General features: G+C 44.6%; 1 protein-coding gene across 1 annotated transcript in view; it reads right to left on the bottom strand.

Annotated features, from left to right (window-relative positions):
* The window catches only part of WWTR1 (WW domain containing transcription regulator 1), a 155,294-nt gene extending 137,225 nt beyond the window's left edge, over window positions 1-18,069 (bottom strand). The window contains exons 1-2 of the mRNA XM_032263511.1: window positions 17,711-18,069; window positions 16,832-17,265 (exon numbers count right to left, since the gene is read on the bottom strand). Coding sequence (XP_032119402.1) covers window positions 16,832-17,262 — 431 coding nt within the window. The 5' untranslated portion in view covers window positions 17,263-17,265; window positions 17,711-18,069. The remainder of the gene's footprint in view (window positions 1-16,831; window positions 17,266-17,710) is intronic.
* Between the last annotated feature and the right edge of the window lie 1,101 nt (window positions 18,070-19,170).

Here is a 19,170-nt window from a genome sequence, read left to right as displayed (position 1 = left end):
TTTTCCTTGACTTCTGAGAAACATGCCACAGCGCTAACCATTCTTCCTTCTTGAAAGACTTTCTTCCCTGGCTTCCATGCACCACTCTCTGGATTTCCTCCTACCTCTCTTTCTGTTCTCTCTCCAACTCTTTACAGGGTCCATCAGGACTTCTCTTTTCTTCTCACTCTATCTGTAACCTCTCTAAGAAATCTCAACCACACCAGAATTTGAATAATTATACACCTTTCCCTATGCCTCATTTACCTCCCTTGGGTATCTTAAAGTCACTTCAAACTCAACATGTTAAACAATTTCTCTACTTCTTCCAAACCTCCCAGTACTGCTTGCTACAATTAGAGGCACCACCAGCCCTGACATTATACAGCCAGCAATCTGCAAATCTTTCTTTCTACCTGCTTTACTTGCTGCCTTTATCTAATCCATCACCAAATCTTGTCAAATGAACCTCCTAATATCCCTTCAATGATTAAAATGATTTCACTTCTTCCCTTTTCCAGAATGGCAACTTTTCAGCAATTAAATCACTCATATGAGTACTTTCATTCCAGAGTGGCAGAATATTCCAGTCACTACTTGTGCTTCTGAAACTGCAAATAAAATTTCTATCCCTGTTTCTCCCCAGTATGGCTCACCTCAGACAGTCCTCAAAAATCTGATCAGTTTTGGGCCAGCAGAGACATCACTTTCCCGATTCACAAAGCCAAATCCCAGTCACTAGATCATGGTTACCCCGATAAGGCTTTTAACCCAGAGACACCCCATCAGGTGTTGCATCCAGTTCTCTGGAATTTAATCCATGTCTATACTGGTCCTGAGATTATGTGAGGCTCAACCAGTAACAGAGACTTCCCACAATGCTAAAACAAACAAATGCTGTTTTTATCAATCAAGTCATATATACACACATGGATAATACATCCTTGGAAGATAACACAAGTAATTGGAAACAATAATTACTTCAGAGGAGTAAGCCTAGTGTGTGTGTTATGGGTGGGGTCGTGGGGAGGTGGGTAGAACTTTTACTGTTCACTTTTTTTTTTTTTTTTTTTTTTGAGACAGAGTCTTGCTCTGTCACCCAGGCTGGAATGCAGTGGTCTGATCTCAGCTCACTCCAACTTCCATCTCCTGGGTTCAAGCAATTCTCATGCCTCACCCTCCCAAGTAGCTGGGATTACAGGCACATTCCACCATGCCCAGATAATTTTTGTATTTTTTAGTAGATATGGGGTTTCACCATGTTGCCCAGGCTGGTCTGAAACTCCTGGTCTCAAGCCCCCCTAGCCCTCCCAAAATGCCGGGATTACAGGCGTGAGCCACCGCCCGGCCCCTACTTTTCACTTCATGTCCTTCAGTTCTGTTTGGACTTTTTGGTAAGAGTATATATTATTTTTATAACAAAAGCCAGATTTTAAAAACAAACCTCAAATTAAATGAAGTCAGTAAAAGTTATGTTTGTTTATTATAGTCACATTTATCATTTGCTTGGGTTTTCTCCTTTCTGATGGGTTATCACAGTTACTGCCTCAACTATGATAGGTGCCTATGTGCTCAATTGAAAACCTAGGCTAAGAAATGCTTTGCAAATATAAACTAGGAGAAAGATATTCAGTATTTTAATATTTTAATATCTGCATAAAAGCCATCACGAATGGGTTTTTTTTTTTTTTAGACAGAGTCTTGCTCTGTGGCCAAGCTGGAGTGCAGTGGTACAATCTCGGCTCACTGCAACCTCCACCTCCCAGGTTCAAGTGACTCCCCTGCCTCGGCCTCCCGAGTAGCTGGGACTACAGGCACGCATCACCACATCCTGCTAATTTTTGCATTTTAGTAGAGACGAGGTTTCACTATGTTGGCCAGGATGGTCTCGATCTCCTGACCTCATGACCTAACCATCTCAGCCTCCCAACAAATGAGTATTTTTTAAATAAACAAGCCAGCATGTATATTTTTCTCTAGTCACCATGTTTTGACTCCTAAGTCTGTAGCTGGCAATGCTTACCAGCAGACCAGTAACAAACCAGAACAGAAACTGGATTTATCTACAGTGTTCAGAATTGAGATGTGCCACAGCAAAATTTTAAAACAATAAGTTGGTGTAGAAGCCACAAAGACATAAAATATATTATGTACTAGAAAACAGATCCTATGCAACCTTTGTGCCATAGATTTCCATTTTGAGATTCAACTTCTTAGAATGATTATTCTTAAGTTAATGAAAGGTATGATTAATTGGTTGATGCATAAAATATAGCTAGAAGGATGGATGAAAAAATAAAATGATAGGTAGGTAGAAGGACAAATGAATGGATAAAGACATAGATGACAGACATATTAGATAGGTAGTTGAGAGAGATAAACAGATCACTACTTCTCAAACTGTGGCGAAGGACCAGGGTTTTATTTCAAGACCAGTATGTAGTCCTATTGTGGATGGCTTATATACAGCTCACACCACATGTGACTCACCACACAAGATTGACACACCCAAACTACCCTGTTCCGCAAGATAATTCTATTGGTCACCTGGATGGATGCCACAGCAATGCCATTCTGCCATAAAGTTTCTAAATACTCTCAACTTCTGTATCTAGCTCATGGTAGGCCAGTTACAATTGTACACTGGCATCAGTCCAGGGACCATACTTTGAGTAGCACGAAGATATATAATCAGTTACTTCCCAGCAGTATGCCATCAATTCCTATTGGTTGGACATCCAATCTAACTGGTTAGTGATTTGATAGACTATGCATCACCCTTGTATAAGAAAGATAAGTAGAGGCCGGGCGCGGTGGCTCACGCCTGTAATCCCAGCACTGTGGGAGGCCGAGGCGGGTGGATCACGAGGTCAAGAGATCGAGACCATCCTGGTCAACATGGTGAAACCCCGTCTCTACTAAAATTACAAAACATTAGCTGGGCATGGTGGCGCATGCCTGTAATCCCAGCTACTCAGGAGGCTGAGGCAGGAGAATTGCCTGAACCCAGGAGGCGGAGGTTGCGGTGAGCCGAGATCGCGCCATTGCACTCCAGCCTGGGTAACGAGAGCGAAACTCCGTCTCAAAAAAAAAAAAAAAAAAAAAAAAAGAAAGATAAGTAGACTGATTGACAGAACAGTGGATAACAGATAAATTAGGAAGCAGACTAGCTAATAAATTAGATGGAAAATAGAGAGCTGTTCTTTGTGCAAAGAATATTTCTGAATAAAGTATTAACAATGGTACTTTCTAAATGGGGAATTCAGGGACGATCAGAACTTCTTTTTCATTTTCCCCCCTCCAGCAGTGTTTGAGCATATATAATTTTTAATTAAAAAGAGAAAGAAACAATTTAAATGTCCATCAATAGGGGTCATGAAGGACATTTAAATTCCTATACAAAGGAATACTATGTGGTCCTTAAAACAGATGTTTATGTACAGAAGAGAAGTGAACTCTGTATTATACTAAGTGAAAGAAAAAAAGGTGCAGAATAGTGTCCAGTACACTTCCATTGTATCGTGTTGACATGGTCTAGGTGCCTATCTACACTGACACATGCATGCCTGTACTCACACAGTTTGTCTGGAAAAACAAAAAAACTGGTGCTCTGGGGAGGGAGACAAGAGGACTCAGGGAGAGTGAAAGAAAGACTCTTCCCAGTAAATGCGTTTGTATTTATTTTAGCTTTTTGGTTTTTATGTGTATTTCTTACCTCTTTGCAAACTTTTTATTTTTTAATTTAAAGAAGTCACCTGAAAACACGAACTTGAGAGTTTAGAAAATATGCTCCTAAGTGGGAGGCTACTGGCTGCTCAGGCAGGGCATCTTCAGGGGACTGGGCTAGGTGGGCCCTGGTGGGATGACTGTGATTCCAGAATCTCAGCTTTGTCTGTGTCCAGTTGATGAGCCTCAGAGGAACTAAGAAACTACCCAAACCACAAGAGAATATTCTAGGAATAAGCAGACCCAACAACTATTCATTTACAAGCAGAAATGATAGATCCAGCAGGGGTGGTCCCAAGTCAAGGGTAGCCTGGTATCCCACTTACTTGGGAAGTAAAGACCACCCACAATTTTAAAACTGTACTTGCTAAATTAAGTATAGGATGGAGCTATGAATAGACAGATAGAAAGACTATCATTCTCAGACTCTTTTAAGTCAGTATGAAATGCTTAGTTCTGTAAACAACCAGGAAGATCTCAACATAGATGACGATGGTGGGGTCTTTTTTCTTTTTTTTTTTTTTTTTTCTGAGATGGACTCTCGCTCTGTCACCCAGGCTGGAGTGCAGTGGCACGATCTCAGCTCAGTGGCACGATCTCAGCTCACTGCAACCTCCACCTCCTGGGTTCAAGCGATTCTCCTGCCTCAGCCTCCTGAGTAGCTGGGATTACAGGTGCACACCACCACACCGAACTAATTTTTGTATTGTTAGTAGAAACGGGGTTTCACCATGTTGGCCAGGCTGGTCTTGAACTCCTGGTCCATCTGCCTCAGCCTCTCAAAGTGCTGGGATTACAGGCGTGAACCACCACACCCAGCCCAATGGTGGGGTCTTATGCTACAGTCAGATAAGGCTAGGACTGGTGTATCTCAAAACCATGGGGTGAGAAAGTTGACATTTACTAGCAAAAGGTCAATGAGCCCACCCTAACTGAAGAATAGGATGCATAATCATCTACCAACCAACACCTATCTTTTAACACAAGTCAGTACAGGCTCCTCTTGGTCTGAAAAACACATCCTCAGCATTTCTGCCTCTATACCTCTCTTCCCATCCCTTTTTTCCTGGAAGGTTTGTCTGCACACCTACCCATATTTTTCCCATTTTTTCAAAGTTCCATTTATGTCCAAGCACCTTTACGAGACTTCTCTGAACACCCAGCCTTTATCCACTGTATTTAGTATCTGGAGCTCTGACATTAATCTTGCAGTCAAAGGGGCACAGATAGGATGGAATGCCATTTCCAAGCATGTCAGACTCTTACAAATTCCAGGGTGCAAGCTTAGAATGACAATGGCTAAAAATAAATAATACAGGATTCCTTTCGAACACCTACTATGTGCCAGGCATTGTGCTCGTTATACAATGCCAAGCAAGATAAACATGGCTCTTGTCCTGAGGGAGGTTACAGTGCAGTAAAGAAAAAAACAGGCCAGGTGCGGTGGCTCATGCCTATAATCTCTGCACTTTGGGAGGCTGAGGCCGGCAGATCACCTGAGGTTGGGAGTTCAAGACCAGCCTGAACAACATGGAGAAACCCCATCTTTACTAAAAATACAAAATTGGCTGGGCATGGTGGTACATGCCTGTAATCCCAGCTACTTGGGAGGCTGAAGCAAGAGAATCGCTTGAACCCTGGAGGCAGATGTTGCGACGAGCCGAGGTTGTACCATTGCACTCCAGCCTGGGCAAGAAGAGCAAAACTTCATCTCAAAAAAAAAAAAGGAAAAAACAGTAATATGGGAGTGAAGCAATGACTGGGGAAACAGAAGAGCCTATGGGAGGAGGAACAGGAGCATCTAAACCAGAGTTGGGGCTGCAAGTCGGAAACAGTTCCTGTAGGATGTGGCATCTAAGCTGATATCTGAAGGTAGTGGAGGAGTTAAGCAGGCAAAAAGCAGGGAAATAATGTTCCAGGCACAGGAAACAGCTTGTGCCAAGTTCCTGAGGCCAGAGGAGCATAGCCAATGGGAGAAACTGACAGACATCCCATACAGCTGCAAGTTTCAGACCTGTAGCCATATTAGAAATGACTGACTTAGACACACCTCACAAAGCCTTCCAGCAAACCAAGGTGGAAGGCAGTTGCTCAAGGCTCTAGAATCACAGGTTGAAACCAGCTCTCTTGCCTGGTTTGTCTGTGTTCCCCCCTTCTTTCTCCAGATTCTGTCAGCTGCCTGCAGTGATAAAGCCAGACACACATTTCTTCTTTTAGGACATACTCATGTTGCCAACACACACAGGAGTTCAATGATTTTTTTTTTTTTTAGACAGAGTTTCGCTCTTGTTGCCCAGGCTGGAGTGCAATTGGTGTGATCTCGGCTCACCACAACTTCTGTCTCCCGGGTTCAAGGGATTCTCCTGCCTCAGCCTCCTGAGTAGCTAGGATTACAGGCATCTGCCACCACGCCTGGCTAATTTTGTATTTTTAGTAGGGATGGAGTTTCTCCATGTTGGTCAGGCTGGTCTCGAACTCCCGAGCTCAGGTGATTCACCTGCCTTGGCCTCCCAAAGTGCTGGGATTACAGGAATGAGCCACCATGCCCAGCCGAGTTCAACGATTTTTAGTTGTAAATCAGCTGAATTGGCTAAAGATCTTTCAGGTGGCACAAAGGCAAGGCCTTGGAAGATTGCAGCCCCCTTTACCACCTAAACCCGGAACAATAACAGGAATGAACTTTCGACAGTGGTGTTTGTGCCAGGCACTGGGCTCATCACTTTAATGTTTTTTCATTTCACTTCTCCTGAGAGCACTGAGCAAGTGAACATCATAAGTGCAGGAAGGAGAGCTTGCAAATAGAGTAAGCTGAAAGAAATTCATATGATCTAAGACCCACCACAAGCCCACTTTTTATCCTGATGTGACTTTTATGGAGACATTATGGAGAATTCTGGGTTGAGATTTTTAGCAATTACTGCGTCCACTTCATTTCTAAAGAAAATAACCCAAAGGAAAAAAAAAAAAAAAAAGACTATTTGTTCCCAAAGAAACCATTTAGTAAAAACTCCAGACTTCTGATATTGAACTACAGCTAAAAGATTCCCCCACTGGAATGCCTATGTTCACTGTAAAATTATGTTAATTTATTCACGGTGGAAATCTATTTTGTTTTTTTCAGAGACAAGGTCTCACTCTATTGACCAAACTGTGGCACAAACACAGCTCAGTATAATCTCAAACTGCTAGCCTCAAGCAATCCTCCTGCCTCAGCCTCCCAAGTAGCTTGGATTACAGGTTCATACCACCATGCCTGGCTAATATTTTAAAAATTTTTTGGCCGGGTGCAGTGGCTCACTCCTATAAACCCAGCACTTTGGGAGGCCGACATGGGCGGCTCACCTGAGGTCAGGAATGCAAGACCAGCCTGGCCAACATGGTGAAACTCTGTCTCTATTAAAAATACAAAAATTAGCCAGGTGTGGTGGCAGGTGCCTGTAATCCCAGGTACTTGGGAGGCTGAGACAGGAGAATCAGTTGAACCCTGGAGGAGGAGGTTGCAGTGAGCCAAGATCAAGCCATTGCACTGCAGCCTGGTTGACAAGGGTGAAACTCTGTCTCAAAAAAAAAATTTTTTTTTTGTAGAGACAGAGTCTAGCTATGTTCCCCAGACTTGTCTCAAACTCTTGGCCTCAAGTAATCCTCCCACCTCGGCCCCCCAAAGGGATGGGATTACTAGAGTGAGCCACCTTGGCAGAACTCTTGATAAGAATAAAATACAAATATGCACTGGAGGTGTACTACCCATTTCCGGTATATTTGGGTTTTCTTCCATCATCTCTATCTCACCATCAATGACAGTTCCAAATGGGATCACCCAGACTCAGTTCAGAAGCAGACCCTAGAGATCCATCCACCACTCCACCACCACAGTTATGTGATCACCAAGGATACATAATTATAAGACCTAATTATGGGCCACATAATGGGCATGAAACAGCATGGCATAAAGATAGGAACACAGGTTTTGGAATCCTGGAGTTCTAAACTCACTTGTTAGGTGACCCCAGGACATTTACTTAACCTCACTGAACCTCAGTTTACTCAACAGTAAAATGAGGTAATAATATATACCTATTCATGGGATCACTGTGAGGGTTATAAGAAATAAAATATGTAAAAACATCTAGGACTATGAAAAAGTTCCATACGCATATAATTCTGTTGTTCTCTCTCTGGGAAGCACTAGAACTCTCTGCCTTGTCTGGCATACAGCAGGTCATCAACAAATGTCAATTACCTTTCCTGCTCATCTCTCCCCCTTCTCTATTTCCTCTTCCTCCCCCATCCCACACACAAAAACAGCCCAATTTATAGTGACAATCTAGATTCCAAATAATAAAAACTACACACTTCTCAGATGGAGTTGGACATCCCCTGCCCAAGATGCTGAAGCAAACAGGTACTCACAGTGAGCACTCCTATTTAGGTTTCTTTTAACCTGGAAGTGTACTCTGAGTCCTTAAACTTAAAACTGACTTTCAACTCCAGATCCAGGTTGTCATTCAAGGCCACAGCTGTAACCCAGAGGCAAAAACCACCTGACCCAAAAAGAAAAATTAAAAATAAATAAATAAATAATAAAAATAAATTAAAAAAAAAAAAAAAAACACGTGACCCTATTGCCATGGTTTCTGCTTTGATTTTGGCTGGGTAAGCAGACTATGTGTATTGGGAGAGAGGGAAGGGGAAGCAAGAATTAACTTGTACTATACATCTCCTGTGTGCCAAATGCTTTAAATATGCTCATCTTTCAAACCACCATGCAACAGGTATCACTATCTTCACATTACAGACAACTGAGAAAGCAGACATTATTTTTTGAATGACAAAAGGTCCTTATGAAAACAGCTACAAAACACTGTCATTCAAATAAAAACAGAAAAAACAAGCCAGAGTCAGAACAATTTTTTTTGTGTTTTTTTTTTGAGACGGAGTTTCGCTCTTGTTACCCAGGCTGGAGTGCAATGGCGAGATCTCGGCTCACCGCAACCTCTGCCTCCTGGGTTCAGGCAATTCTCCTGCCTCAACCTCCTGAGTAGATGGGATTACGGGTACACACCACCATGCCCAGCTAATGTTTTGTATTTTTAGTAGAGACGGGGTTTCACCATGTTGACCAGGATGGTCTCGATCTCTTGACCTCGTGATCCACCCACCTCGGCCTCCCAAAGTGCTGGGATTACAAGCTTGAGCCACCGCGCCCAGCGACAGAACAATTTTTAAGTAAATACGTTCAGATAGAAAAGAACTTGAAAAACTTACCTCCTACAAACCATTTCTTAAGAAGTTACTCAAGCATGTACTACAGCAAAATGAGGGGGTAAACCAATAAAATAGAAAGACATGAGAAAAGGAAACAGCACTTCCAGCCATGGAAAGAAGTCCCAGGATGACAGCTCTGTTGAGGGCCTAGTGAACAATCCGTTAAGAAGGGCACAGAATGAGAAAGGAATCTTGGCATAAAGCTTAGGGAAAGAAGACTTGATAGGGTAAACAAGATTGAGAGCCTGAAAACTTCTGAGATCATAATAATGGCATATAATGCATAAACACATAAAAAGGCAACCAGAAATACTAGGGAAAAAAATTAAGGAAGTCATGATCCAAATGTGAAAAAAACTAAAAGGTAACACAAATTTAAATAACTGATGAAGAGTGGGAAAACAAACAAACAAAATAAACCCATTTGACTTGGACCTAGATATATTGTCCTTCTGACTGGCCCAGGAATCCTAACACCAGACCCATAGTGCAAGTCTAAAATCCAATCCTAACACACAAGGCAATGAATAATTTCACAGAATTGTAGTCAGGTAAATGTTGCCTATGGCTTTTCAACTTTAAGAATCATTTATGAGCCAGAGCAATCAGGCAAGAAAAAGAAATAAAGGGTATTCAAATAAGAAAGGAGGAAGTCAAAATGTCTCTATTTGCAGACAACATGATTGTATATCTAGAAGACCCCATCATCTCAGTCCAAAATCGCCTGACACTGATAAGCAACTTCAGCAAAGTCTCAGGATACAAAATCAATGTGCAAAAATCACAAGCATTCCTATACACCAATAACAGACTTAAAGAGAGTCAAATCAAGAACGAACTGCCATTCACAATTGCTACAAAGAGAATAAAATACGTAGGAATACAACTAACAAGGAACATAAAGGACCTCTTCAAGGAGAACTACAAACCACTGCTCAACGAAATAAGAGAGGACACAAACAGATGGAGAAACATTCCATGTTCATGGTTAGGAAGAATCAGTTATCATGAAAATGGCCATACTGCCCAAAATAATTTACAGAATCCATGCTATCCCCATCAAGCTACCAATGACCTTCTTCTCAGAACTGGAAAAAACCACCTTAAACTTCCTATGGAACCAAAAGAGAGCCCACAGAGCCAAGACAATTCTAAGCAAAAAGAACAAATCTGGAGGCATCACACTACCAGACTTCAAACTATACTACAAGCCTACAGTAATCAAAACAGCACGGTACTGTTACCAAAACAGAGATATAGACCAACGGAACAGAACAGAGGCCTCAGAGGCAACATAACAACATATCTACAACCATCAGATCTTTGACAAACCTGACAAAAGCAAGCAATGGGGAAAGGATTCCCTGTTTAATAAATGGTGTTGGGAAAATTAGGATTACACCAAAATTAGGATTAAAGACTTAAACATAAGACCTAACACCATAAAAACCCTAGAAGAAAATCTAGGCAAAAACATTCAGGACATAGGCGTAGGCAAGGACTTCACGACCAAAACACCAAAAGCATTGGCAACAAAAGCCAAAATAGACAAATGGGACCTAATCAAACTCCACAGCTTCTGCACAGCAAAAGAAACAGTCATTAGAGTGAATCGGCAACCAACAGAATGGGAAAAAATTTTTGCAGTTTACCCACCTGACAAAGGGCTGATATCCAGAATTTACAAGGAACTGAAACAGATTTACAGAAAAAAACAAACAAGCCCATTCAAAAGTGGGCAAAGGATATGAACAGACACTTTACAAAAAAAGACATACATGAGGCCAACAAACATATGAAAAAATGCTCATCATCACTGGTCATTAGAGAAATGCAAATCAAAACTACATTGAGATACCATCTCACGCCAGTTAGAATGGCGATCATTAAAAAATCTGGAGACAACAGATGCTGGAGAGGATGTTGGAGAAATAGGAACACTTTTACACTTTTGGTGGGAGTGTAAATTAGTTCAACCATTGTGGAAGACAGTGTGGCAATTCCTCAAGGACCTAGAAATCGAAATTCCATTTGACCCAGCAATCCCATTCCTGGGTATATAGCCAAAGGATTATAAATTGTTCTACTATAAGGACACATGCAGACGAATGATTGTTGCAGCATAGTTTACAATAGCAAAAACCTGGAACCAACCCAAATGCCCATCAACAATAGACTGGATAGGGAAAATGTGGCACATATATACCATGGAATATTATGCAGCCATCAAAAACGATGAGTTCGTGTCCTTTGTAGGGACATGGATGAACCTGAAAACCATCATTCTCAGCAAACTGACACAAGAACAGAAAATCAAACACCGCATGTTCTCACTCATAGGTGGGTGTTGAACAATGAGAACACATAGACACAGGGAGGGGAGCATCACACACTGGGGTCTGTTGGGGGGAAATTGGGGAGGGACAGCAGGGGGTGGGGAGTTGGGGAGAGATAGCATGGGGAGAAGTGCCAGATATAGGTGATCAGGAGGAAGGCAGCAAATCACTCTGCCATGTGTGTACCTATGCAACAGTCTTGCATGTTCTTCACATGTACCCCAAAACCTAAAATGCAATAAAAAATAAATTTTAAAAAGGGAGGGAATCTCTTAAGAAAAAAAAAAAAAAGAATCATTTATAAATAAGATGGTTATGGGCTCAGCACTTTGGCAATGTGAAAGCAGCAATGTCAAAAAGTGAACGACAGAACTAGTTGCAATCCAAACGTTATTGACATACAGCATAAGGAATCAAGAAATACTATCAAAAGTTGACGAAATCCAGGTGTGGTGGCTCACACCTGTAATCCTAGTGCTTTAGGAAGCCAAGGTGGAAGGATCACTTGTGGCCAGGAATTTGAGAACAGCCTGGGCAGAATAGAGACCCTTTCTCTACAAAAAGTTAAATTAGCCACACATGGTGGTGCATACCTATAGTCATACTTACTCAGGAAGCTGAGGCAGGAGGATCACTAGAGCCCAAGAGTTTGAGGCTACAGTGAGCTACGAATGCCATTGCACTCCAGCCTAAGTGACAGAGAGAGACCCTGTCTCCAAAAAAAAAAAGTTGATTTTTAAAAAAAGGTGACCTAACAGACAAACTTAAAATATTGAAACAGCAAACTTGGGAGAGAAGAAAGAAAACTAGCTTAAAGAGCTACAGTCTTACTTTCGTATCAGGTGTTAAAAGTTGATAAATCAAAATATGGTGGTAAAAGCACATTACTTAGGCTTAAGAAGGTAACAATCTAAGAATTGAATAGAAACAGATGAAAAAAATTAAAAGGTTCCATCTGTGAGCCTTGAGGAGGTGAAGGAAACCACTGTTTTTCAACAAATGTCCTCCTGTATATTGCATTTGTTATCAAGTGCATGGATCATTTGGACAAAAATAATATTCTATCACACATTTCAGAAAAGACAAAACACTAAAATTGTCACTAAAAATTAGAAGTAGCAGCCAAATGTTATAGTCGGAATTGTATTTGAGAGTAGGATAAAATCTTTTTTCTTATAAAATCATGTTATTCAAATGAAAGTTTTTTACAAGAATGTTTGCAATAGAGTAAAGATGGGAAAGTTTACTGAAGCTAGGTAAGTTTCTTCTTTATAATTCCCCATTTTCTGATTTATGTACAAAAAGCATGTATTCTATTTATAATCAGAGGCCTTTTAAAAATTTAATGTGATCAGTATTCAGTGTGCCAGGTTGCCCAATGTCTCCACACACCAGCCTGATACAGGAGATTTAGAGGACAGCAATAATGAATGAACACAGTGGTTTTCAGGGGCCAGGTGTTTTAACATTCAATCTGCTCCCTTGTTACACTAATTTTTAAAAAATGTTTATTTAGAGACATGTTGGGGGTAATAGGGGCTGCAGGTGGGCACCACCACGCCCTGGTCATTGTTACTCTAAAGGAATATCTGAATACCACAGGAGACCTGAACATCACAGGAAAGGTGTGAATGTTTGGCCTTTAGGGGGTTCCAGAAAGTGATTAGATCATATACCCCAGAACAGTCTTACCTGAGAAAATGACAAAAGGCTTCTTAGATGTCCAGGCTCTGTTTCCCATTAAGTTCATTGTTTAGCTAAGGAGGTGACATGGGGGAAAGGTGGGGGTGGGAAAAAGGAAAACTGTTCCCTAAGTAGACAGCAACAGATTAGAGGTCCAGTCCAGGGTCCACCATTAAATAACCACATGACGACTGGGCACGGTGGCTCACACCTGTAATCCCAGCACTTTGGGAGTCCAAGGCGGGCAGATCACGAGGTTGGGAGTTCAAGACCAGCCTGACCAACATGGTGAAACCCTATCTCTACTAAAACTACAAAAAATTAGTCGGGCATGGTGCGTGCCTGTAATCCCAGCTACTCAGGAAGCTGAGGCAGGAGAATCCCTTGAACCCAGGAAGTGGAAGTTCCAGTGAGCCAAGATTGAGCCATTGCACTCTAGCCTGGACGACAGAGTGAGACTCTGTCTAAAAAAAAAAAAAAAAAAACAGAGAAAATAACCACATGACTTTCCCAAAGTCACATTATCACCCTTCCCTGGCCTCAGTTTTCTAGTCAAAAACAAAACAAAATAAAATTGACGCTTGTCATCCTTAAATCCTTTCATTTCTGATGTATAAAGCCCTCAACTCCTAACAGAGTCAAGAAGAAGATTCTTTTTCTGGCTAGGCATAGTGGCTCATGCCTGTAATCCCAGCATTTTGGGAGGCCGAGGCAGGAGAATCACTTGAGTCCAGGAGTTTGAGACTGGCCTAGGCAAATAGTGAGATCCCATCTCTACCCTGGTCAAATAAAAAAATTTTTAAAAGGGCTGGGTGTGGTGGCTCACACCTGGAATCCCAGCACTTCGGGAAGCCAAGGTGGACGAATCACAAGGCCAGGAGATCAAGATCAGCCTGGCCAACATGGTGAAACCCTGTATCTACAAAAAATACAAAAAAATCCTGGGCATGGCGGTGCGGGCCTGTACTCCCAGCTACCCAGGAGGTTGAGGCAGGAGAATCATTTGAACTAGGGAGTCAGAGGTTGCAGTGAGCCAAGATTGCACCACTGCACTCCAGCCTGGTGACAGAGCGAGACTCCATCTCAAAAAAAAATAGAAAGAAAGAAATTCAGAGTACTCTTGGCAGATTGCTTATCCTGAAAGACAATAGTCACTGACAGATTCTTAAGCTCTCTTAGTCACTTGGCCAAGAAACTTCCAGGGATCAGGCCATCAGATCAGACCAGGCTTACACATTTTTTTTTCCAGCTGTCATTTTCATTGACTACCCAAAGTGAAATGAAGATGCACTCTGCTTTGGATTGGAGAGTGGTTGGGGGATGGGCAGAGAGATCACAGCAACTTTCTCTACATCCAAGGCTAACTTCTACTTTTGCCCTCATTCACAGGTAATTCTGAGCTACTCCAATCATTCAAAACACAATGTACAAAAGAAATTTTTTTGTTTTGCATTTGTTTTGGGGTGATTTTCTTTCTTTTTTTTGAGACAGAGTTTCGCTCTTGTTGCCTAGGCTGGAGTGCAATGGCTCAATCTCGGCTCACCGAAACCTCCGCCTCCCAAGTTCAAGCGATTCTCCTGCCTCAACCTCCTGAGTAGCTGAGATTACAGGCATGTGCCACCACGACTGGCTAATTTTGCATTTTTACTAGAGATGTGGTTTCTCCATGTTGGTCGGGCTGGTCTTGAACTCCTGGCCTCAGGTGATCCACCCACCTTGGCTTCCCAAAGTGCTGGGATTACAGGCATGAGCCACCACAACCAGCCATTTCAGGGTCTTTTTCACCTAGCTTTCCTCAGATATTAGGCAAGCCTAGCTCTTATTTCATATTTTTAATAACCACAGTTATACTGATCATATACCGTATGTGTATGTGTATATATTTATAAACATAGTTTAGAAATCATGCGGGACCAGGCATGGTGGCTCAGGCCTGTAATCTCAGCACTGCAAGAGGCCAAGGCAGGCAGAACACTTGAAGTCAGGAGTTCAAGACCAGCCTGGCCAACATGGTGAAACCCTGTCTCTACAAAAAAAAATACAAAAATTAGCTGGGTGTGGTGGCATGTGCCTATCGTCCCAGCTACACAGGGGGCTGAGGCAGGAGAATTGCTTGAACCCAGGAGGCAGAGGCTGCAGTGAGCCGAGATCGCACCACTGTACTCCAGCCTGAGCAAGCTCCACTGCACTCCAGCCTGAATGAGAGAGCAAGAGCCTGTCTTAAAAAGAAAATCATTTGGGAGCAAAAATCACCCCTCAAATTATTGACAATTATTGGTTCTCTTTTTATTTGTATTTATCACTAAGTCCATGGCAATAAACGCCACAATAAAATATTTGAAACTGCATTTACCTAATTAAAGTTAATATATAATGCCAGCTCTTTTGGACCTGAATGCACTATATAAACTGTCATCCTTCAGAACAATATCATCACATTTAGAAAAATGTCATGTAATTACATCACACATTTGACTCCACCAGCTACTTAGAAGTCAAAGCACTGAGCACATGTCCAAACTATCACTCAATAACCCAGAGAAGACCAGCTGTGGCATAAACGACCATCAATTCAGTTTCAGCATCTCAGCACTGCACCAACCCAGAAACAAAAAAAGAACTCCTTGAACAAGATGTCAACAGCTTTGGGATGGGGAAAGAATAAGAACTGGTCACCGGTATGAGTAAAAGGGCTCACCATAATAAACTTCATCCATCATTGTGTATTCATTCTTAGGGTTCAATTAATGCCAAAGAAATGCTTGATTAAACTTTTTAAATTGTATATAATGTCTTCACTTTCGAACTAAGGCTGCTCTATGAGCTTTAAAATGAAGTCTAAGTCAAGTTCTTAGGAGAGGAGTTTCCCTTGCTGGCAGTGTAGGCAATCCTGAAGCAAGTGGTCAGGCTGGCACAACCTCCATCCACGGCTTTGATAGCCGGACCCTGTGACCTCACTGGAACATTTCAAGTTCCAGCTTGGTTTGTCCTGAGGAATGTAGTTATCTTAGGGTACCACAATTGGAACAATCTCCTCTAGTGTTTGAGAATATCTTTTCCTGTGGGGTGTAATTTGAAAATTTGAATCTAATGTAAAATTCATGACATCAACAAGCTGGAACAATGTGAAAGGAAGAAGAGTGACTAAGCAGGCTTGTGATTTGATGATATTTTAGGTTAACAAGTTTAATGTGATAAAACTCCTGACACAATTTCCACACAATTGCTTTGTCCAGCCCACAACTACTTCACTACACAGTTGCTAATTACATTACTGTGCTGTGTGGTCATTATGTCACGCAGCTGGGAGCAGTAAGGCCTACCAGCCACTGTTCACTTTTCCGGCTTGCTTTTCCCAAAAAGTTAGAGACTGCAGACCACCTACTCCACTAAGAGTCCCTCTGTTCCCCAGCCTCGCAGCTTTTCTCTCATTTATCTTGGTGTCACAGCCCAAAGGGCCTGGCTCTGGACTATCTGTCTGAGTGGCCAGGGAAAAGCCTAAGGATCTGTGCCTAGGAGTAGGTTTCAATCCTGCAGATTCAGGGCAAAGTCACCTGTGTGTTTTATGGAGGATGAACTTCACCACACTCTCTTCTGCTTCTGATCCCTTACAATTCCAACACCCAGAGACTCATTCCTTGCTTCCAGCTCTCCATATCTGTGAAATAACCGTGGAAGGACACGCACCATCTCTCTCTCTCTCTCCCTCTGTCTCTGTCTCTCTGTCTGCCTGTCTCTCTCTCTCTCTCTCTGACTCACTCACACACCCATACACACACACGAAGACGCACGTGGGTTGGGCACCGTGACTTGGTGTCCCCTTCGGATCCAGGCTGACTTACTTGAGGAAGTACCTCTGGCCAGTGGCGGTGAAGGTCATCTCCCAGCCCGGGGGCAGCGGCAGCTCGTCGGTCACGTCGTAGGACTGCTGGCGGAGGTGCGCGTGCTGCTGCGCGGGGCTAGCCGCAGCGCCCGCGCCGGTGCCCAGCTGCAGGGACGCGGGCGACGAGTGCGAGCGTACATGCTGGGCACCCCCGACCAGCCGAGGCCCTGGGTGGCCGCCCGACGAGTCGGTGCTAGACTGGCGCGAGTGCGAGCCCGAGTCAGGCTCCTTGAAGAAGGACTCCGGCAGGATCTTCTTCCGCCACGAGCTAGGCTTCGGGTTCATGACAGAGTTGAAGAGGGCTTCGAGGTCTGTGTCTAGGTCCTGCGTGACGTGGATCACTTGCTGCCCAGGCGGCGGGAGCGGAGGGGGCGCCGAGGCCGGATTCATCTTCTGCAAAAAGAAGGTCAGATTAGCCTTTTCTTTAAAGTCGGAGGAAGTGGGTAAGCGGGTTGAGGGTGAGAGAGCGAGACGGTGGGAAAGAGAATAGAGGGAAAAGGAAACGAGGAGACAGATAATTGCTCGCCTGGAGAGCCCAGACACTCAGCGGTAAGACCAGCAGGATGGGGGAGGGGTCTCTCCTGGCCTCGAGAATTATGCAACTTTCTTGAAGCAAAGAAGTTGCCTGGAGGAGGAGAAGGAAGGGCGGGGGATGGAGGGAGTAACTGCACTCTCGGCTTGCGGAGCCGCAGGATGGCAAAGGGAAGGTCTCAGCTTTCCAGGAAAGGCAGCCCCCCTAAAGAAGTTCAGCCCGAACCAACTCCACGACGTCTCGACTCCGGAAGCCCGGAGTCCTGGAATGGTGCTGGGAGAGCGCGCGAGCTCCAGAGGGCACTACCTGGGCGGGCAGCGAAGCTCAGCCTAAGCGCACCGCGGCCACCGTCCCGCCCGAACTTGCCGTCGGGCCTGGGTCGCTCGGGTGAGTCCCGAGATTGCGCAGCTGGAGCCGAGGCTAGGCTGACAAATTCCAACCAGACTCGGTGCCTGGCAGCCTAGGGACTTCAGCTCTCACATCCCCCGAGCTGGCCTCAGGCGCTTGCGCTCGGAGAGAAGGAGGCGCAGGAGAAGCAGACAGCGCGGCCGCAGCAGCTCCCCGGACTGTCCCATAAACAAAGTTTGGAGCAAACTCCCACCCCCAGGAAAGAGGCGGGCCCGAAAGTTGAGCTATTGAATTATGTATGACCTCCTAGTCCCGAGCCGGCCAGCCCCCGCTCGCCCCTCCTCTTCCTCCTCCTCCTCCTCCTCCCACCCCGGCTCCAGAAAACCCTGGGTGTGATGGGTACTTTACTGGGTAAGAGGAGACGGGTGCCCCCCACCCACTCCTCCCGGCTGCGCGGACCTCTCCCGCGGAGCCCTACATCTGCATTCCTTTGAGTTTACCACGGACTTGGGGCGGGATCAAAGGGAAAGTGGCCCAAGCCTGTTTCATCAAGGGGTTGTGGACCGAAACCAAGGCCGGGGGTGGCGAAGGTCACGCGGATGAGGGGCTCAGGCCTGGGTAGGGCCGGTCCCGGACACCGCGCGCTCCCCTGCAGCCAGGCTCCGAGGCCGGCAGCACCCGGAGCGCCGCACCGACCGGCGATTCTGCCCGAGGGCCGGCCTGGGTGCGCCCCGGCGCGGGGAGACACCAACAAGGCCAGCCTTTCCACGGGAGGCTGTTTAGCTCTTGTGACCATATTTGGTCTGGCGAGAAGGCATCTTGGCTGCTTGGCTCTCAATTGTCTGCTGGAGTACAGACGGTGCCCAGAAAGTGCCTCTGTGGAGATGCGGCTTCGCCAACGGCTGGGTTGTAAACAAACAACTTTCAAACCATTCACCAATCCTTAATTTCCTCTACAGGGGTGACTCAGGCCTCTAGGGATTGAGAAGAAACCGGGTCAAAGCTGGGTGCTGGAAGAGAAGAGCAATTGCGCCCCCCTCCCCCGCAACATCCGTGAGGGTTGTGGGAGGATTGGAATGTCCCTGCCGCCCTCCAGGGAGCCTGGAGCCAGGATAGAACCCGAGCAGGTGGCTGGGAGTAGTGAGGGTGCGCCAATGACCCGGAAAAAGCCACCCACCTTCCCACCGACTAGATCTGGGCGAGGGGTGGAGACCCCCTGCCTCTAGCTAAGGGGAGCAGGTCAAGCCTGGCGAAACAGCTGCGGGAAGTGGAAGGAGGCCTTGCCCTTCCGAGCAGCTCAATTCCTTTTCTCTCTGGTTCTCTCTCCACTGAGGGGAAAAGGTGCGGGGCGAGGGGGGCGTGGGGGGAATGGCGAGGTAAGCCCACCCCATCCGATTCAAATAGTTTATAAAGAAAAT

Source organism: Sapajus apella, unplaced genomic scaffold (assembly GCF_009761245.1).
Source record: "Sapajus apella isolate SASKATOON/1434 unplaced genomic scaffold, GSC_monkey_1.0 scaffold4, whole genome shotgun sequence".
Lineage (NCBI taxonomy): Eukaryota > Metazoa > Chordata > Mammalia > Primates > Cebidae > Sapajus > Sapajus apella.
Note: the sequence above shows the minus strand (reverse complement) of the source record. Positions and strands in the feature narration are given on the sequence as shown.